Raw genomic sequence first — 21,245 nt, forward strand, 5'->3', positions numbered from 1 at the left:
TTAACCTGGGGCGGGAGCGCGGCGGACCGGAAGTGACGTGCGCACCCGCGAATTCCCGCCCTGCCCTGCGCCCGCCCCTCCGTGGCGGGAACTGAGGCGGCTGTGCGGACGGTGGCAGATCAGTCGCCGTGTCAGGCCGCTCGGGGCTCCCTGAGCCTCATATTTTCAGGTTGGGGAACGGAGCTGAGACTGTGACACCGCCTCGCCCCTTCATCGTCCGGGAACCCCGAGAACGAGCCGGCAGCGTCCTCGCTCCGGGGTCGGGCGGCTGGAAGGCCCAGGCGGTGCCCGGGAACGCGCGCGGAGAGCGGCGGATCACAGGTGACCAGCTGGAGAGCCGGGGAAGCCGCCTTCTCCCCGCTCCACTCCCGCGCCCGCCATGCCCCTGGGCTGCCTTGCACCCACCTAGTGGCGCGCACGGAGCTGGACCGCGCTGCGGCCTGGCTACCTCCCACCCTTTCCGCACATGGAGGCACCGAGCAGCATCTTTCCGAGTCCTGCTCTGGGATGTATTGCTATAGAGCAGCCCGTGGCGGGGATGGAGGAATTCAACACATTGCAAACCTTAGCTGTTCACAGATATTAGTGTTGTGTTTTGTTTGAGGATATACCCGCAGGCCAAGCACAGAGCTACGTGTTTGCACAGTTCTTTGATTTAACTCAGTTATGGAACAGGCCTTAGCTCCTTGTACAGGAGGGGAGCCTGTGTCTCAAATCTGAATTCAGTCATCAAATATTATGGAGCATCAATATTATGGAGCATCAGTCATGTACCAGTCCTCGGGGACACTAGGCCTCGGGGACATAGCAGTGAAAAATACAGAATGGCCACTAACGCTGGCAATTTTCAGGCAAGCTAAGGATGCCTTTCTTTCCCTAAAAAACGTACTTGTTTACTTGAATGTTAGTACTGGTTATCTCCAGGGTGAGATTTTGCATGCATTTTTTTTAAACTCTGGCTTTTCTGCAATGTTTTGATTTCTTCAAATGAGCAAAAACAGCTATTTACATTTTAACAACAGACTCCGGGATAGTAGGACTCTCCCCAGAAAAAAAAAAAAAAAAAAAAAAAGCCGCTGAGTCCTAGCTTGTTTGGCTCAGTGGATAGAGCGTCGGCCTGAGGGTCCCGGGTTCGATTCCAGTCAAGGGCACATGCCCTGGTTGCGGGCTCGATCCCCAGTGGGGGCGGAGGGGGGAAGGGGGGCGGGCATGCAGGAGGCAGCCATCAGTGATTCTCTGTCATCATTGATGTATCTCGCTCCCTCTTCCTTCCTCTCTGAAATCAATGTTAAAAAAAAAAAAAAAAAGCCTCGGAAGCCAGTAATTGGCGCTGCCAGTAAAACAGACCCTTGAGTGGAGCTCTAGCTTCTGCCCCCCCATCCCCCAAAGTGGAGGTTCTCTTTGTGGTCCCAGCACTCCGAACTGCTGAGCCCATTCCAGAGTCTGAGCTGGAACTAGGCCCATGATCCAAGGGAAGAGGCTATAGAGCCCATGTAGAGTTGGGCCATTAATGACATCATCGTTATCAAAAAGTTTGGATCTCAGATTTTTCTGACATAAGATTTATCTTTACTCTGTCACCTCCTCACTGTAAATATATTCTGATTTCCCTAAGCACTGTGACCTCTTCTATGTCCCTGCAGCCTTCAGCACAATGCAGTCAGAGGGTGCTAGGTCATGGGGCTGGTGTTCTTTATTAAATAAGTAATTATTGAATATCTTTGCACAAGGTTAAAGTGCACTTTCAAGCGGTACTTCTTCATAATGGTTTCCAAAGAGCTTTTCTTTTTCTGTCTTGCACCTGGTCAGGTGAAGTAACCATGCAGGCATTTTTAAAAGGCACATCCATCAGTACTAAACCACCGTTGACCAAGGATCGAGGAGTAGCTGCCACTGCTGGAAGCAGTGGAGAGAACAAGAAAGCCAAACCTGTTCCATGGGTGGAAAAATAGTAAGAATTCTTGTGTTTTTGTTGAAATTGTTAATAATTACATTTCTAAGTCCTTTTTTTTTTCTTGATGGGGGATGATTTGCTTGGTTTAGATGTTGTCCTTGAAAATCACCCAAGGGCCCTAACCGGTTTGGTTCAGTGGACTGTGGACTGAAGAGTCCCAGGTTCGATTCCGGTCAAGGGCATGTACCTTGGTTGCGGGCACATCCCCAGTAGGGGGTGTGTAGGAGGCAGCTGATCGATGTTTCTCTCTCATCGATGTTTCTAACTTCTCTATCCCTCTCCCTTCCTCTCTGTAAAAAATCAATAAAATATTAAAAAAGAAAAAAAGAAAAGAAAAAAAAAGAAAATCATCCAAGGATGTAAGTCATAGAACCTTGGTACTGAAAGGTACCTTAGAATGATCTAATTTAATTCCCTTATTTATGAACTAACGTCTTCTGTATAACTCAGGTCTATGGTTTTAGGGGCCAGGATACAAACAGCATTGAAGAAAACATAATTTTTTTTATAAGCCGGCTTTTGATCAGGAGTTCTACTTAAGTTCAAGTAATCTATTCCCCTTTCATTACTGATAGGTGGAAATTGTTGAGTTTTTTATACGTTTTTGGCAAAAACAACACTTGAAGTCACACTTAAATTTTAATCAGCTAAGTAGTAGTATGGCAAATAGTAGTTGTAACTCCGGGTGTAGCCTCAATTACCAAGGGTTTGCAGATTGCTTATAGACCCTAGGGGCCCTCATGTTTTGTTTGGTGCTGACAGTTCTTTTAAAAACGGCAAGTTTCACATAAAAATCTATATATTTTTAAATTAAAAAAATATATTATGCAAGGGGAGAAAAAAATCTAGATTTTCAGCTCCTCAGGAGATTAGGCAGCCTCTAGATGCAAATTCTCACCTGACAACAGTTAGATGGACTTGGATACTGCTTCTCATTTTGGAAAGGTCATGTGTTCCTCAATTCACCATAGTCCCTACTTTCTCTTGCCTTATACTCTGCTTTCTTCACTCTTGTTGTCTACCTGGCCTCTGCAAGTATTTGAATAAAAAACTGGTTTATAACATACACTGGTTTTTCTAGAAAACATTATCTAACATGAAATTCCTGCCTGGCACTGATCCAAGTACTTAGAAAAATATGACTCAGAAAGTTTCAGATTAGTAAACTAAGCACAAAGCCTAATCTTAGGGTTGGAAGTATATCTGTTCAAGCTTCTCTTAAAATCATTAGTTAATGATTTAAGAAGAAAATTATATGTTATACTTCATATTGATTAAACTTATTTTGTTAGCTCTAAGTGAAGTGAATAGATATGCATTTTTGTGCAGTTAAGTAATGGAAAAAACTGGTATTAACCAATTAAAAATATAATAACTATATTTATGTAACTGTATTAACCAAAATAGTTGCCTATCATGAGGTTACTAAATAGTTCTCTTTTTTCACCTGAAGTGCATGATCTTGTCAAAATATAATACTTTCGGCCCTGGCTCAGTTGATTGGAGCATTATCCCGAGCACCAAAAGGTTATAGGTTTGATTCCCATTCAGGGCACATATCTAGGTTGTGGGTTCAGTCTTTGGTTGGAGTGCATATAGGAGGCAGCCAATGTTTCTCTCTCACATTGATGTTTCCCTCTCATTCTTTCCTCTTCTCCCCCCTCTCTCTCCCACCATTCCTATCTCTAGAAAAATCAATAAAAAAACATATCCCTGGGTGAGGATAAATATATATATATATATATCATATTACTTTCTAGGCAAGTGTTCACTTTAAATTTTTAAGCACTTGGCATTTGTAGTGTAGTAAAATCCTTTTAATTTTGGTAAGCATAACATGCAAATTATGTGTCTGAAAAGTGAAAAATTATTTCACTCCTTTAGTATGTATTTGTTTAAGGTACAAATGGCGTTTCCACCTACTTCCAATTATGAAAGTTTCTCATTACCAATATGAGAATTATCATCAGTATTGTAGCAAAAAGAACACTTGGAAACTTCTCTGTGGCTACTATAATATACAAAATAACCTTTATTGTTGTTTTTTTACAGTCGTCCAAAATGTGTGGATGAAGTTGCTTTCCAGGAAGAAGTGGTTGCAGTACTGAAAAAGTCTTTAGAAGGAGCTGATGTGAGTAGCAGATGATGTTTAATGTCACTGGGAGATTCACCCTCTTCCTTTATAACCCCCACCCCCTTTAAATACTATGATATGTATACAGCGGGGCCTTGATGACTATTTGTACAATGGATGATTAGTTCAACAAGTATTTGTTGAGCATCTCCAATTCTATCCTATGGCATTGTTATATAGTACTCAAGTATAGATCATTGAGCAAGACAGACTGGATCTCTTTGCTCATGAACTTTTATTTTGGTGGGGAACAATAGAGTAAACATAGAAGCCAAATAAGTAAGAGAATTCTAGATAACGATATGTGCTGTAAAGAAGAGTCAAGAGTTTCTTTGAAAGTGTAATTTCTCTAGTAGTTACAAAATTGTCACAGGGCAATTTTGTACAGCATAGGGAATATAGTCAATAATTTTGTATGGTGCCAGATGGGTACTAAATCTATGGGGGAGGGATCACTTCTTAAATTATATAAATGTCTAACCATGATGCTGTACATCTGAAACTAATATGAAATAATATTGAACGTTAACTATAACTGAAAAGGAAAAAGTATAGTTTTTCAACTAATTTTAGGATTTGGTTTGAACTACCATACAAAAAAATTGAGCATTTAATTCTGCTTATAGCATTGTGTCTCCTACTTTGATGAGTAGGATAAAATGCCCTTGGGTGACTTGTATTTTAGATCAGCAGTCGCCAAACGGTGTCCGCGGACCACTGGTGGTCCGTGAGGTCCAAAAGGTTGGTTACCACTGCTTTAGATTATTCAGAGACAAACTAAACCCATATAAAGAATTAGCAGTTTAGGGACATACGTAATACTTTCAGCAATAAAGATTTAATTTTTAAAAATTAGTTTAAAATTGCATATGATAAAGTGCTTTAAGAACTCAGTGAAGGAAGAGAAAAAGTTACAGATGAAAGTAGTATTTGGTTTTTGCTTTATTCCCTAGATTGGCTTCCTTCCTCTTACCCTGGCTGCTTTGAAATAGAGATTCTTTTGGTTTTTGCTGCCATTGTTCTCTTCCTGGAATTACAGTACATATTTTGAAAGAAGTTATATTTATAAAACTATTCAAAATATTTTTCTTGCCATAGCCAGTGTTGTTCAGAGGTTAGAACAGCAGCCAACACACTGAATTCTTGGTCAAGGGCAAGTACTTGGGTTACAGGTTTGATTCCGGCCCCTGTCGGGGGCAGCATGTGGGAGGCAAGTGATTAATATGTCCCTCTCACATCAATGTTTCTCTCTCTGTCTCCCCTCACCCCCCTCCCACCCTCGTCCCTTCCACTCTCTCTAAAAATCAGTGGAAAAAATATCCTTGGGTGAGGTAGGAGAAGTGGTGAGCAGATCATGGATGTCCTTAAAGATTATGGTAAACCAGTCAATTTGTTTGTCTGCTTCTGTTTTCCTACATGCAAATATGAAGCCAGTGAATAGTTTTAAGTAACAAGCAGAGCAACATTAATTTGGGTAAAGAATGAATGGATGGGAAAGGGTGGAGGTTGGGGGTTAGGCAAGAGTAGAAGCAAATAAACGACTGCCTAGTTTCCTATGTGCAATTATTTCCCTACATGAAAGGACATACTGAAGAATGTACAGTTTTGTAAGAGAGCTCATTAGAAATTTTTACATTTATTAATCTGTACCACAGATCAATTGCCTGCTTTATAAGGAGCCAAGTTAGCTATATTTAAGGTATAAAAGAAGATAACCAGTTATTTAACCTTATCCTTCTTTCTCTAGTGAATTCTCCCTGATATATGCAGGCATCCTACAGAGTACATGATCATGATGTGGAGTACTGCCTGGCATTATTAGATGCTTAGTTCTTTTAATGTTTCTGTTTTTGCAATCTCAACTCATTCAAAGCCCTAATATGTTTTTTCACTCCTTTTCCCTCAGTATTGGCCAAATCCAATTACTCCTTTGTTCTATTTCCACTTTGAAATAACTGACATCTTTATCAAGTATAAAATCTTGCCCAATGCTGAGCGAAAGGGTGGGATAGGGACCTGGCAAAAGCCTGGGGTTCTGAAATAAAAGGTTTCTAATTTCAGCTTTGAAAATTCCACCTAAGTAAATCAGGAGTAGAACAATCATAAATATGATTCAATTTAAGGTATTAGAAAAACATATTGGGGAAGAAGTCATTTATCTTCTATGTATATAAAAGGCTAATATGCTAACTGTGCCTCCTACCTTCCAACTGGTCGCCATGATGCGCACTGACCACTGGGGGGCAGTTCTCAGGTGACACACCCCAAAACCAGAGAGGAGGAAGCCCAATTCCTCCAGGGCCAAGTGATTCCCCTTAGGCCATGGGTTATGTTGTTGCTGGGACACTGTTGGCCCTGAATCTGGTTTACTGCACACTTGCCACTTGCATTTGCGTTCCACACACTGTACAACAGCAACTTTACAGAGTGCCCTCTCACACTCTGGGGCCCCTTGGGATGTCAGAGAGTTGGTTTCGGCTTGATCCCCGCAAGCCAGGCTGAGGGACCCCACCTGCCAGAGGGACTTCGCTCACTCCACAGACACCGGGGAGGGACTTTGGGAAGTTGGCTCTAGAGTGTGATGGGGCATCTCACCCAGTCACGCCCTGCCAGCCACCTTCTAATTAATTTCCTTTCAACGTGCAAGAATCCATGCACTGGGTCACTAGTAGTATTATATGGAAAAGCAGGATTTAGAACTGAATACTATGATACCAGTTATATTAAGAAACCTGTTTATTAAGATTCTAGAGACCCAATGCACAAAATTCATGCAAGGGGCTCGGCCCACGCAGCCCCGGCTGGCCCTCGCAGCCCTGGCTTCGTCTGGAATGTTGTCCGGATGGTCGTTCGGCTGTCCAGTCTAATTAGCATATTAGCTCTTTATTATATAGGATATGTACCCTCTCTATTGGGGAAATTATTGCAGTGTTCCAGACATTTTCAGTCTTCCTTTATTTGTGCCAGAGTACAATTTTAAAAAAATTTAATTTCTACAGCTCCCCAATCTCCTGTTTTATGGGCCACCTGGAACTGGAAAAACATCCACTATTTTGGCAGCAGCGAGGGAACTCTTTGGGTAAGTTGAAATATCTTTTAGACTTGACACTGAAAATATCTGGTACTGCTTTTCTTTCTCTAAAAATTTGCATTTGGTTTTTCTGTGAGACTGTTGGGTTTGTTTTCATTTCTGAATGTTTTATTAATCCAGTGGGCCGATTTCCAGTTCCTCTCCTCCAGTAAATTTGCTTGCCTACATCTTTTGTGACCTTCATTCTGAACCTTATTCAGTGTTTGAATATATTACACACAGGGAGCCCCATGATATATATGTATATATATGTATATATATTTGTATATATATGTATATACTTTAATTCTTATCTGAGAATATGATTTCATTGATTTTTAGAGAGAGGAAGGGGGGGGAGAGAGAGAGAGAGAGAGAGAGAGAGAAAGAGATGAGAGAAACATAGATCACTTGCCTCCCGTATGCTCTCTGACGAGGTATCAAACTTGCAACCTAGGTATTGAACCCACAGCCTTTTGGTGAATGGGATGGTGCTCTAACCAACTGAGATACCCAGCCAGGGCATGATTTTATATATATACATATATATAAATATATTCTTAATATATTTATATATATATATATATATATATATATATTTTTTTTTTTTTCTGAGAGGAAGGGAGAGGGAGAGAAACATCAATGATGAGAGAGAATCATCGATCGACTGTCTCCTGCACGCCCCTCACTGGGGATCGAGCCCGCAACCTGGGCATATGCCCCTGATTAGAATCGAACCCACAACCCTTCAGTTCGCAGTCCAATGCTCCATCCACTGAGCCAAACTGGCAAGGGCTTATCACTATTTATTATGATTTTGGGCCCAGAAAACCCAGCCTGTCTCCAGTCACATCGATCATTTCATCACACTCTTAATTATTGCGTTAACATGTTTCGTATGATCAAATCTGTTGTGTCTGATGCTACTGACCGCACCACCTCTTGAGTTCCTTCTTGCACTGGCTTTCCTAGGCCCTGTCTCTGGAGTGGCTGGACCAGATTCTTACCCTCAGGTATCCTGAGTGTAAGCAGAGTGTATGGTCACCGATACAGTTTGATTCTAGGTATAGAAAATCTCTGTGAGCCACCTTCCTAGAGTCCTCTTCTTAGATTCTGTCTTGGCTTAGCCAACCATTGTTTAGGAGCCCTCTACCTAGAAAAGATATTAGCTTGGGTCTGATACCCATGCAACATGCTCCAATATAGCAAAGATAGCTTTTTGGAAAAATATTTAGGAAAAATAAAACAAATTTAAATCTAGTTTTTTTATTAAAAGTATGTATAAATAAGTACAAAAATTACTAGAAGGAATCTTTCAAAATAGTGCTTTGGGTGTGCCAGTTGTTTTAATTATCTTTTGATTTCTCAGATTTCCCTACAGTGAATTACTTTTAATAATTTTCTTAAAAACTCACGTTAAGCCCTAGCCAGTTTGGCTCATTGGATAGTGTCAGCCTGCAGACTGAAGGGTCCTGGGTTCAATTCCAGTGAAGGGCACATGCCCAAGATGGGGGCTTGGTCCCCAGTAGGGGATGTGCAGGAGGCAGCCAGTCCATGGTTCTCTCTCATCATTAATGTTTCTCTCTCCCCCTTCCTCTCTGATATCAATACAAATATAATAAATAAATAAACTCACTTTAAAATAACCATTCATGTTTTAATCTAGTAATTTTACTTATAGCAAGCTACCCTATGGAAATAATTCAAAATGTACTGTATTGCAGCATTATTTAAAATTGCAACATACTTAAAAATAAACGTCTAACAATAGAAGGATGTTAAATAAGTAAATGGTGGTACAGTCATAAGATGAAATGTCATATAGCTATTATAATGGCATTTCGGGAGATTCACATAGCTATAAAAATAGTATTTTGATTAGTTGCAAGATGGCAAGATGATTATGATACAATACAAAGTGGAAAATTGATTTAAAATTTTATATATTATGTGATATCATTTACCTATATTTTTTAAAAAGCATGGAAGAAAGCCAAAATGTTAACTGTATGTCTCTGAAAAAGAGAAAATACAGAAGCAATTGTGTACCTTCTATCCATATTGTTTAATAGGTGGATTTTAAACTACTGCAAGATGTGCAAATGTTAAAATGTGGTTAAACCTCAGTTACTTACATGCTCTATGACATTTCATATTTGCTTCATTTTTACAGGCATGAACTTTTTCGATTAAGAGTTCTTGAGTTAAATGCATCTGATGAACGTGGAATACAAGTAGTTAGAGAGAAAGTGAAGAATTTTGCTCAATTAACTGTATCAGGAAGTCGTTCAGAGTAAGTTTCTCTTCTCCATACCATGTCATTGTGTTGTTTAAAATACATATTTCTGCCAAATTTACAACTTTTTTCATGTTGGATCATATTTTTATCTAAATTATTTAAAGCCAGAAATAAACTTTCCATTATAATTAATTTTGTTTAGCTGTCAAGGGTTTTCTACTGATATTTTGTCTAAGGAGTATTTATTAATTCAAATGTGATAGTTGGGTGTGCACACATAACAAAAATCCTGACTTTTGCTATTGTGTTATTTTTAAAAAGTCAACTCTCTTAAGCTTCAGTGTATATTTCATAGTAGGGTGACCATATAAGTTCTTGTCCAAACTGGGATGCTTTTAGAATGAAAAAGGAGGTATCTATAATAATAAAAGCATAATATGCTAATTAGACCGGAGGTCCTTCCAGATGTCCTTTGGTCCTTCTGGATGAAGCCGGGGCTGCGAGGGAAGCCGGGGTCTTGGGTACCTGCCAGCAGCTTGAGGGAAGCCCAGATCCTGGGTGCCTGCTGGCAGCCGGAGACAAGCCTGGGTCCCGGGTGCCAGAGGGAAGCCAGTGCTGGCAGTTGGGAAAAGGAAGGCCTACTCTTGCACAAATTTTGTGCATCGGGCCTCCAGTTATTAATAATTAAATAGGACTACCGTAAATTAAACAGGGATGTTTAGCCAACTACTTATACTCCTCAGGTGGCAAAGTTTCGAGATTAAATTTTTATAGGAAGTGAATGACTAATTTTTGATATCCACCTTGAATTGACAATGCGTATAAATCATATCTGATAAGGCACTTATATCAAGAATATATGAAGAACTCTTACAACTCAATAATAAAAAGACAACCTAATTTTAAAATGGGCAAGGTATGTGAATCAACATTACCTCAAAGAAGATACACAAATGGCTGATAAACACATGAAAACATCATCCACATCATTATCCATTAGAGAAATGCCATTCAAAACCATGATGAGATGCCACTTTCCACTCACTAAGATGGCTATAATTAAAAATACAGAACATAGTAAGTATTGGCAAGGATGTGGAGAAATTGGAACCCTTATACATTGCTGGTTGTAAAGTAAAAAGATTCAGCCACTTTGAAAAGTTTGGCTAAAAGTTAAACATAGATTTACCACATGACCCAGTAATTCTACTCCTAGGTATGTACCCACAAGAAATGAAAACATGTCTATTCAAAACATGTACACAAATGTTCATAACAGGATTATACATAATGATCAAAACATGGAAATGACCCAAATACCCATCAACAAATGAATGGACAAATAAAATGCAGTATATCCATTTGCCATATTATTTAAAAGTAATGAATAGCACTGCAATAATAGGGATGAACCTTGAAAATATTATGCTAAGTGAAAGAAGTCAATCATAAAAGATAACATGTTAGATTGACATCCTATGATTCCATTTATATGAAACTAGAGGTCCAGTGCACGTATTCGAGCACCGGTGGGGTCCCTTGGCCTGGCCTGTGGGGATCAGGCTGAAACCGGCTCTCTGACATCCCCTGAGGGCTCCTGAGGCATCCGGGAATCGGTCTCCCTCCTCTCTACTTCCAGGTGCATCATCCAAGAACCACAGCTGTCAAGTCACTGCAGCTTGGCAGCTCCTACGTTGAGCGTCTGCCCCCTGGTGATCATTGTGCATCAAAGCTACCAGTCAGACAGTCACTTAGGCTTTTATATATAGAGGTGTCCAGAATAGGCACTTTTGGAGACAGAAAGTAGAGATCATGATTGCCTGTGGCTGAGAGAGTTGGGAGAGAAGAGGAGTAACTCCTCTTGGGCATGAGGCTTTTCTTTGGGAGGATGAGTATGTTATAAAATTAGATTGTAATGATGATAGGTGAATTATTACTCCTATGTGTTTCTCTGAATCAGTGGGAAGCCATGTCCTCCTTTCAAGATTGTGATTCTGGATGAAGCAGATTCTATGACCTCAGCTGCTCAGGCAGCGTTAAGACGAACCATGGAGAAAGAATCTAAAACCACCCGATTCTGTCTCATCTGTAACTATGTCAGTCGGTATGTATATTGCCTTAAAGATAGATGCTAGGCAGCCTTATTTTGCTAACCAGGAGAGAAAAAAAAAAATCAATGTTTCAAGGCTATATTAATATCTCCTTCATCAAATCTTGATAAAAATGAGTTCTTTGGGGGAAATCCTTCTTTTAGACACTGACTTATTTTTTTCCTATATTTTAAAGAATAATTGAACCTCTGACCTCCAGATGTTCTAAATTCCGCTTCAAACCTCTGTCAGATAAAATTCAACAGCAGCGATTACTAGACATTGCTGATAAAGAACATGTCAAAATAAGCAATGAGGTAAGTATTAATTATTAGTTCTTGTACTTACTAATTACGTTGATGAATGCATATGAAGAGGCCCTGAAAGGAGTCATGTGTGTTGCTTCAATTTCTGATGCCAATTCTTCAGGCAAAATTAAGCTAAATGAACAATTGTAATGTCTAGGAATTACAGATTTAGTCTTTCTGTTACTATTAGCAATTTATTATCTATTAGTATTTTAGAGACCCAAAACTGGGGCAGATTTCATACATATAATGCAAATTCTGCAGCAACAAATCTCTATAATGACAAGATTTTAGTCTCCTAGCTAATAACTCCACTTCAAAAACTTATTTGGTATGAAATTCTGGTACAGTGATAGAATATATAGGCCTTTTATTCATTATAACAGAATTTAACCATAATTTGAATTTTCTTTATGTAATCAAAAAAGTAGGATGAGAAGTATCAAGTATCTGTCTGCAACTTTCAAAGGCAAGAGATCTCTATCCTTCCACTGGACTGAGGCTGTCTCCATGAATTCTGCAACTATAGGACTAATATTCCCTCAAAAATGGAAATAAATTTCATTTCTTCCCAGTAACTCTTGGCTAAAATATAGTGCTTTTCACTTTATTAAGATTAAAAAACTTTAAATGGTCGTCATAGGTAAAAACACACAAAAACACTTTTTTTTCTTTTCAGGGACTGTCTTGTCTTGTTCAAGTATCAGAAGGAGATTTAAGAAAAGCCATTACATTTCTTCAAAGTGCTACTAGATTAACAGGTGGGAAGGAGGTCACAGATAAAGTGATCACAGACATTGCTGGGGTAAGAGCATTAGTTATTCTGAAATTCTTTTAGGCAGCTTTTAGAGAATTTTCACCTAACAAGTATATATAGAATGCTTTGTTATGTGCTTAGTGCACTCAGGGTGCTGTAACAAAATACCAGACTGAGTGGCTTACAAACTCCAGAAATTCATTTAATAACTCTGAAGTCTGGGAAGTCCAAGGTCAAGGTGCCCAGATTCCATGTGGTGAGGACCCACTTTCTAGTTCTTGGACTCCTAATTCACAGATGGCCTGCATCTTCCTATGGCAGAAGGGAGCTCCCTGGGCCCTTTTATGACACTAATCCCATTCATGAGGGCTTCACCCTCATGACCCCATCACCTCCCAAAGGCCTACCTCCAAATATTTTAGGTTTTTTTTTTTTTCCCACATAAATTGGGGAGGGGGTTACATTTAGTCTATAGCATGTGCAAAGTACTGTGCTAGGAACAGTACTAAGTGAATAACCTGGGAGTATCAGAATGCTGCAGGGATCTTTATTGTTGAAACTAGTACAGATATCCCATATCTCCAACATCCATCCCCCCTCTGATGTCTTCCCTTATAAACGTAGTCTATTCTGACAAAGTCATATAATAAAGGCACATGCATTTTCAACTTTAAGAGAAATCTTTTGTTAGAGGGCCACACCGGTCTTTGAATACTCCTTTCAGGCTTTATTGCATGTTCATATCTTAAACAGCGTTGGTCCCTTTTTTCTGGGTAATAGGGATTATTTAAACCAATCTCTTTAGAGGCATCTTTCCTTGGAGAAAGGCACTTTCCCTTCAAATTACTTCAACCACTGCTTTGAGGAATGACAGCCACTAGGATATCGGCCACTGTTAAAGCTAGCAAGTCCAAACTTAGTTTTCAAGGATTTTAAAAGTAATGTATCATCCTTATTGCATTGTAGTGACTGGATTAATGTATTGGCATAGCCACCTGGAGAGCATATTTAAATTTCAGGTCCAGTACCTTTTTCTGGATCACCTATCAGCTCAGAATTAAGACCCTTTTCTAGTTTCTTGCCTTTTCAACTCTGGATTGACTTACCAGGATAGCAGTTATCAGCTTTATGTCATTTTACACAGTGAAGCAACCAAACATGGAACAGAAGGGAGTGGGCACAGGCTTGGCAGAGTTATGTCCAAACTACCTTTCCCCCAAAATTATCTTTTTAGGTAATACCAGTTGAGACAGTTGATGGAATATTTGCTGCATGTCAGAGTGGCTCTTTTGACAAGCTAGAAGCTGTGGTAAAGGTAAGTTTTAAGTTACTTTACTAACTTTGGGGAAGAGAAAAATTAAATGTTGACACCATGTAATTTTGTTACAGGACTTAATAGATGAAGGTCATGCAGCAACTCAGCTTGTAAATCAACTTCATGATGTAGTTGTAGAAAATGATGCTCTTTCTGATAAACAGAAGTCCATTATTACAGAAAAACTTGCTGTAAGTAGGCACCTTTGTACATTTCAGCAGAATACTTCTACCTAAAAGGGACAATTATCTAACCTTTTCTTTTTCTTGCAGGATGTTGACAAGTGTTTAGCAGATGGTGCTGATGAACATCTGCAGTTGATTAGCCTCTGTGCCACTGTGATGCAACAGTTAACCCAGAATTGTTAAAACCATATTCAATTCATACTGTTTTACAATAAAATAATGCAAGCACCTTTAAAGTGAATATACAATTTATTTAACATTCAAACTTCATTAAGACATGTGCAATATGGCAATTTTACTGGGGGTTTAACCCTACCTAGGATATGATTGCTTGCTGGGGCGTAGCAACAGGGTCCAGTTCACACTTAGCACTAATTAAATACTTTATTGAATAAATACAATACCAAACAAAATGCATTCAAATGCTTCCTAAAAAAAAAAAAATCAATTTTAAAGGCCTTCTATTCAGGCTAATGACAAACACAATAAAGGCAGATAAGCTAGTTTAACATAATTGGCTGATTTTATACAGCACTTATATCTTTTAGTCCACAAGTATATTATTAAATGATAGAGAACATCTAATACAACCATTTCTACATAACTAGGAAATAAATTTCTAAGAAAAAAAGATTTTACAGACCCCATCTTTTGTACCCAACCCCAACAGTCTAACTCTAGAGGATAAAGCCAATGACTCTCCTCACAAGAGCTCACGACTAAAGTCGCTTTGCTATCAAAATCTGTATTTCTGATCCGTTATGAGCATTGAGACAAGATTCAAATATTCCCAAAGAAAGAAGCACAATGCACGTTGTGATCGCCTAGTCAGCAACAGCGAGCACTGCATTCAAAACTATCTCATCCTGGGAATTAAATAAGGTCAGCCACATTCATTGGCATTTCCTCCACTGTAGTATTGTAGAAAGTCTCAATGTCACGAAGAATCCTCTTGTCTTCTTCAGTAACAAAGTTTATAGCCACACCTTTCCTCCCAAATCGACCCCCTCTGCCAATTCTGTGTAAGAAAAGAAAACAGCAATTAGAATGTTACTTCTAACAATGCTTGAGTTACTGAACATGATGATCCACTTGTTAACCATCAGCTGCTGTTTACTTATCAAGGTTATAGTTCGTGCTTCTAATTGGAGCACTATCTGCTAATCAATATCTAGAGGGAAAAAAATCTTCCTTTGCAGTTAGTGCCAAAAGGATTCAAAGCTTGTCTGGCTGCAAAATGAGATTTTATCAGATGCCCTGAGCATTGTTATTTTTAAAGCAGATGACAGTATTGTGTTTGGGGTAGTGAAATTAAAAAAAAAAAAAGCCCATACCAAAGTGGGCCAGCCAAGAGCAGAAGTCAGCCTGGGACAGATATAAACACACCGGGATGAAGCAAAAAAGAACAGTTACATAATCCATATCGGCGCACTTCTGGAACTGTAAACTGTAAATACAAATGCTGCACGGTTAACTATTGCCTGAGCTTACAACTTTTTCCAGTGGGAAAACAAGTATTTGGTATGGTAACCCAAACTCATCACTGCTTTTTGCTCAGTTTCACACGTTGTAACTCAAATTACTCAAACGTGTTTACCTCCAAATCAACTTTCTACCTTCCTGATAGAAACCAGACAATATAAAACCACCTAATAGGCTAATATACAAAAATGCCTTGGCTGGAGCAACTTAAAATATAAAATAATCATTGACAAAAGAAAAACAAATATAAATACCGACTCGCTCTTTATTCAAACAGTGTGCTGTTTCGCTTATGATTCCACGTCCTAAATTACGTCAACGCCGTTTCTGAGTGCCATCTCGTCATCAACTGCTGCTATCGACTCCTGTATTTTTTAAAAAGTCTTTTTTTACATCATATAACAAAGTACAATTCAATTTATTTAGGGATAAAGCCACTATAACTAAACCAGGGACCGCTCAAATTGCTACCAGACAACACCAAGAAAATCCCAACTATTGTCACCAAGAAAGCACATGGACACACAAGAGCATCACAAAAAATAAAGCTCAAAAATAATCTAAGACCAACAGATCTAAACTAAAACAATCTAATCCATAGGTATGAAAGTCCACAATTTGGGCAATGTTTGCAATTGTTTTCCCACGGCATGACCAATGTTCCCAAGTACAATTTTTAATTTCATCTTACCAATATGACACTGTCTACTGAATCAATTCCCTGACTTGAAGTTACCTTTCAGATAAATCAATCAGTAGAAAATACATGAGCTCATTTTACCAATACAGTAACAATCAAGGTAACATCTACTCACCTGTGAATATAGTTTTCACGATTGGTAGGTAGATCATAGTTTATAACCAATGACACTTGTTGCACATCAATCCCACGAGCCTGAAATACAATGGTATGGTATTAAAATTCTAATTGATAGAGACTTACGTAATGTAGGCCACAAAATAGTAATGGGCTATATGTTTAGTGATATAGTCCACTGTGGAGTGTGGTCTTTATTCTCCCAAAGAGTCCAAGTTGGTAAAGGTTATTAAAAAACCTTCACCCAAAATAAAACTTTTGGTAGATCAAAATGAGCAGTTAAGATTTACTTACCAACAAGTCAGTAGTGATCAGAACACGGCTTGACCCTGATCGGAATTCCCTCATGATAACATCTCTTTCCTTCTGGTCCATGTCACCATGCTGCAAATTAACAAACCTTCATTCAAGAATCACCAGTCTGTCAATATTTATTTTAACAATTATGTATGAGACCAAGCGTCCCTGGCTGCTACAGGAGTCTAGCAGACAGGTATAGTTAAGAAACAACTTTATTTTGAGCAGGGGGAACGACAACACAGCACTAAACAGCTATATTGTAGTCTGAATCCTGCTTTAATAAGAGAAGACATTGTAATTACCACTGCTAGAGTAGAACACCTCTTACCAGAGCAGAAACTGTGAAGTCCCTGGCATGCATTTTCTCAGTGAGCCAGTCCACTTTGCGCCTTGTATTGAGAAAAATAACGGCCTGTGTAATTGTCAGTGTCTCATATAAGTCACAAAGTGTGTCCAACTTCCATTCCTACAATATTTCAAAGAAAAAGTTAAGTCATTAAAATTTTGTTTACAACTTACAATAATTAAAAATTCGCTATTAGGCTGATCAGAAGACATGTTGCACCAAATTTTAAGACAAAGGACACTGGACATTAAGAAAGAGGTCCACCCCAGTCTTTATCATCTAGTGCAGTTACTTTTCTTCTTGTGTGTACTCTGCTAGCATTATTACAAAAACCAAGATGTGATCCTAGTTTCTGCAATTTTAGCACAGTGCTTATACAAGAAGGTCAAAAATCGGGCTACATTTTTTATGTTTAGTAATTAGACAAGTTACCTCTCTTTCAACATTAATATAAAATTGTTTGATTCCTTCAAGGGTCAATTCTTCCTTTTTCACCAGAATTCGAATTGGATCTCTCATAAATTTTTTGGTCACCTCCAACACATCAGTTGGCATAGTGGCAGAAAGCAACACAACCTTAAAAAACAACAACAAAAAACCCGATGTTATCACACAAGTAGTTAGCTGAACTTTTACAATACTCAAAAAACCATGTTTGAGGCCAAGCGTCTCTGCCTAGCTATGGAATTGTGCTAGACAAAGATAGTTATGCATCAATTGCTTTAAGCAGGGGGAACGACAATAAAACACTTCAGTTGTATTGTAACAGTTCCTGCATTAAAAACCTGACCTCCAGCTATTGGAGGGAGTGAAATAAAGCTCACCTGAATACTTGTATTTAATTTTTGGAAAATCTCATAGATTTGATCCTTAAATCCCCGGCTCAACATTTCATCTGCTTCATCCAAAACAAACATTTTGATCCATTTTGGAGCTGTTAAAAAGAAAATCATACTATCATCCCTAAATTTTAAAATTATTATAGTAAAAAAATTTATGCTCAATTGACAGCAATACTTACAAAGATATCTTCTGTTTAGCATATCAAACACTCTCCCTGGTGTACCAACAACAATATGTGGTGCTTCGGCCTGCAGTTTTTGCATTTCATTGCGAACATTGGTTCCACCAATGCAGGCATGACAAGTTGCTCCCATATAGTCTCCAAGTGCCAGAATGACCTTTTGGATCTAAAAGGCAAAAGCCTTAATTATCCAACAGAATTACAGATTGTGACTAAACTTCCAAAGCATAATGGCAAATATGAGGGTCTACACAGAGGTTTTATGCATGCATAGCACTTAAGTACTTCCAAGCTCAAAATGAAGACTGATCTAACTGCTTGGAGGTATAATTCCCTTGCAATGTCTTGTGCCTTGTCAAACTTGGGATCCTATTGTCCCAGGTACCTGCTAGATGAAGAACTAAAAACATGTCCTTTATTCTTCATTGTGTAGGGAGCCATAAATAGTGAGCCACGCTCTGCAATTACAGCTACAACAAATCATTACTACATTAATTTTCCCCAAAGGGCAGTGACATTGACCTCAATAAAGCCTACAGTTTTATTAGCAATGTGTACTTCAAAGCCTGTATTAGCAGTGAGTCTTGAAAACATATCATGCAAAAAGATGCACCACAATCTAGTAACATGTCACTGCAGTTTTCATGTTGCACAACTGCATTTAAACTTAAAATTGAGACCAGATCTAGTCCACCCTGAACAGAAAACTTTAGTTTCTCCATCTGTTATATAAACCTGCAAACCATACTTGCACACCCAGTTCCTACTTAACTTTTAACAAAAACTCCCTGCATGCATGGACAGTTAAAAGGAGGTTTCTGATAAGACCAATTTATACTGTTTTGAATTCTTCAGTTGTGAAACCTGAAACCTATGCAACACGCAAGCAGTTTTTTTTTTTTTAACTACACTATCAATACCTGTTGTGCCAGTTCTCTGGTGGGGGCCAATACTAGTGCTTGGGTCTCCTTGAACTCAATCTCCAACTGTTGCAGGATGGAAATAGCAAATGTGGCTGTCTTGCCAGTACCTGACTGAGCTTGAGCAATCACATCATACCCTAAAAAAAGTAGGATACATATTTACCGATCCCACATCAAACCGTCACTTCTAATTTACACTATGTATTCCATTTGGAACATGAAATATGCCCAAATAATCAAGTGATCAGCAATGAGTATTCTCTTCATTTCAGGTCAGTCCCGAAAGATGATTGCCATCATTTCACTTTAAGGAATACAAGTAGGTAGGTACTAGTCCCCCAGACTATTTGCCCTTTTATAATGCAGGTCTATGTAAAACAATGCTTAGCTGTGATCAAGTGCCAACGAATTCTTTTACCTTTAATACAAGGAATAATAGCTCTCTGCTGAATAGCTGAAGGCTTCTCAAAACCGTAAGCATAGATGCCTCGGAGAAGAGACTCCTTTAAATTCATATCGTCAAAGTTATCAACAATCTCATTCCAGTTGCTCTATAAAAAACAAACATTTTAAACGGAATAAATAAGATGACCAACCTCACCTGTCCACAGCTTCAAAATCCACACCCCTTTCTTACCTCGATGACACCATCGGGTTCCATTCCCTCTGGGCCGCCATGTTCTCTGCGGACAGAAAGACCGCAGTTAGAGAACACCTCTCCAAGCTCCCCATCCGCACCTCAGGGAGGGGGCAGCCCTTCAGCCCCTCTCCCGTCCGGTTACCCTCCCCTCCCCTCCGCGTGGTCACTTCCTACTGAGACAGCAAAGGAAGCCGGCGGGAAGGGCACGCCATTTATCCCCCGAGCGCCCGCCGGCAAGGCCGAGAGCGGGGACGGCCGGAAAAGCTCCGGGCGGCCGGCCCTTCCCCCAGCCCCGCGCCCCGGTCTCGACGGCAGGCCGTCTCGCGAGAGCGCCACACGCCGAGCTCCGCCCCTTACAATGCGCAAGCCGGTGATTGACGTGGGCAAAGGCCTGGCCGGGGCTAAGCCAACGGTTCGCCGAGCCCCGTGGCCGGCCCGGTCCCGGCACCTCCTGGTCGTGGCCAGTGGGTGCCGCGGCCTCCCTCCCCCACCTCCCTCCGTCCGCGCCCGTACATAAAGCTTCAGGCCGGTTACACCGCACGGGAGCGGCCTGCGCCACGGCCTTCCCCAAACGTCAGCTCCGTGCGGCACGGGCGGCGCCAGAAATCCAAAGGGCCTTCGGGAAAAGCCGCCACACCACTCCATCTCCGTACCCTTGTCTCCCTGCAGTCCGTGGCCCTGCCCATCATGGAAGCTTCTCGAAGGACACAGGGGCGCCGTTCCCCGGGCTAACATCTATGAACCCGAGTTCCCCGCCTCCACGCCAGCCGCTACACCCCCCATGGCGCCGCATGACCTTCACCGGCGGGCACCGCGGGCAGCGCCGTACCTGTTATAGTCCGCGGAGCCACCAGACATGTTCCGAAGAGCCGCTCAGCGCCCGACTGAAAAGACAGCGGGGCCGCGCCACCCGTTTTTTATAGGCTCGCGACCGGAACCCGTTTTCTGCGGAGGAATTTTCCCGTCGCTCTTCGGTGAGCCACAAAATTGTGACCCTGGGAGCCTTACCTCCGAAAATATCCGAGGCGGGTCTGGGGGGAAACCCAGGTTGGGTGTTTCAAGATACTGCAGGGTCGCTGGAAATCGCCGGACGCCGAGGGAAGGTCGGGACTCTTTGCTCGGAGGCGGAAGAATATTGCAGCAAGCGGTGCTCGACCCGCGTTCCCCTCCCACCCTGCACCTACGGGGTTTCCGCGTCCCTGAAGCGGAGGCTCCGGGCCGGACCGGGAGGCGGAAGCCGGAGGCGCGCCGGGTGCAGGTGGCCCGACCTCCCGGGGGTCCGTGCGCCGCCCTCGTCCTTGTCCGCGGCGCCCGGTGCCAGAGAGGCAGGCACCCCCACCCCGCGCCGCCCGGTTAAATAGCGGTGGGAACAGGGCATTTAATTTGACCCTGAAGGGCTGCCTGGCCTTTAGCCCGAGCACTTGATACCCATTCAGATAGGAAACGTGTAAAAGTCCTGCTGGGAAAGGCGGCCCCCGGCGCGTCCCGGAAAGCCCGGGTCCCCGCACTGAGCAGGGCGAGCGGGAGCGTGTGGCGGCGGCATCTGCAAACGTCTCGGGAGCAGCCAATTCTATTCCTCGCCTGTTTCCGGTCTTCTCTAGCTCTCTTTAAAATAATGCTCTTAATTTTCGCAGTTAGGAATGCATGATAAAATCATTTTA

At 40.9% G+C, this 21,245-nt stretch overlaps 2 protein-coding genes and 5 non-coding genes across 7 annotated transcripts; 1 reads left to right on the forward strand and 6 right to left on the reverse strand.

The window, feature by feature from the left end:
* The first annotated feature begins 57 nt into the window (after positions 1-57).
* RFC4 (replication factor C subunit 4) lies at positions 58-14,527 on the forward strand. The gene is made up of 11 exons (XM_036347776.1): positions 58-321; positions 1,810-1,951; positions 4,007-4,085; positions 7,088-7,167; positions 9,332-9,451; positions 11,358-11,501; positions 11,684-11,804; positions 12,475-12,600; positions 13,787-13,867; positions 13,942-14,058; positions 14,140-14,527. Exons 2-11 carry the CDS (start codon positions 1,821-1,823, stop codon positions 14,233-14,235), a joined length of 1,095 nt encoding a protein of 364 aa, XP_036203669.1. The 5' UTR covers positions 58-321; positions 1,810-1,820; the 3' UTR covers positions 14,236-14,527.
* On the reverse strand, positions 14,283-20,550 carry EIF4A2 (eukaryotic translation initiation factor 4A2). Its single transcript, XM_036347775.1, has 11 exons — positions 20,414-20,550; positions 19,582-19,627; positions 19,363-19,495; positions 18,942-19,081; positions 18,019-18,187; positions 17,822-17,931; positions 17,430-17,573; positions 16,980-17,117; positions 16,646-16,735; positions 16,350-16,429; positions 14,283-15,070 (listed from the first exon to the last, which is right to left on the reverse strand). Exons 1-11 carry the CDS (start codon positions 20,440-20,442, stop codon positions 14,926-14,928), a joined length of 1,224 nt encoding a protein of 407 aa, XP_036203668.1. The 5' UTR covers positions 20,443-20,550; the 3' UTR covers positions 14,283-14,925.
* Positions 16,480-16,616, reverse strand: LOC118677969. Its single transcript, XR_004974668.1, has one exon. It is a non-coding gene; the product is annotated as a small nucleolar RNA SNORA4 (small nucleolar RNA).
* On the reverse strand, positions 16,797-16,928 carry LOC118677928. Its single transcript, XR_004974634.1, has one exon. It is a non-coding gene; the product is annotated as a small nucleolar RNA SNORA63 (small nucleolar RNA).
* LOC118678065 lies at positions 17,206-17,383 on the reverse strand. The gene has a single exon (XR_004974733.1). It is a non-coding gene; the product is annotated as a small nucleolar RNA SNORA81 (small nucleolar RNA).
* Positions 17,649-17,775, reverse strand: LOC118677929. Its single transcript, XR_004974635.1, has one exon. It is a non-coding gene; the product is annotated as a small nucleolar RNA SNORA63 (small nucleolar RNA).
* LOC118678071 lies at positions 19,183-19,251 on the reverse strand. The gene has a single exon (XR_004974739.1). It is a non-coding gene; the product is annotated as a small nucleolar RNA SNORD2 (small nucleolar RNA).
* Positions 20,551-21,245: the final 695 nt, after the last annotated feature.

This window comes from Myotis myotis, unplaced genomic scaffold (assembly GCF_014108235.1).
Source record: "Myotis myotis isolate mMyoMyo1 unplaced genomic scaffold, mMyoMyo1.p scaffold_m19_p_2, whole genome shotgun sequence".
NCBI classification, from domain to species: domain Eukaryota; kingdom Metazoa; phylum Chordata; class Mammalia; order Chiroptera; family Vespertilionidae; genus Myotis; species Myotis myotis.

Coding starts and splice junctions, on each gene's coding strand:
- RFC4 (XM_036347776.1), top strand. CDS start 1,821: ATGCAGGCATTTTTAAAAGGCACATCCATCAGTACTAAACCACCGTTG. Junction 11,502..11,683: donor ATCTGTAACTATGTCAGTCG/GTATGTATATTG, acceptor TATATTTTAAAG/AATAATTGAACCTCTGACCT. Junction 14,059..14,139: donor TTATTACAGAAAAACTTGCT/GTAAGTAGGCAC, acceptor TTTTTCTTGCAG/GATGTTGACAAGTGTTTAGC.
- EIF4A2 (XM_036347775.1), bottom strand. CDS start 20,442: ATGTCTGGTGGCTCCGCGGACTATAACAG. Junction 19,628..20,413: donor GGCTCCGCGGACTATAACAG/GTACGGCGCTGC, acceptor TTCTGTCCGCAG/AGAACATGGCGGCCCAGAGG. Junction 19,082..19,362: donor TATTATTCCTTGTATTAAAG/GTAAAAGAATTC, acceptor TACTTTTTTTAG/GGTATGATGTGATTGCTCAA.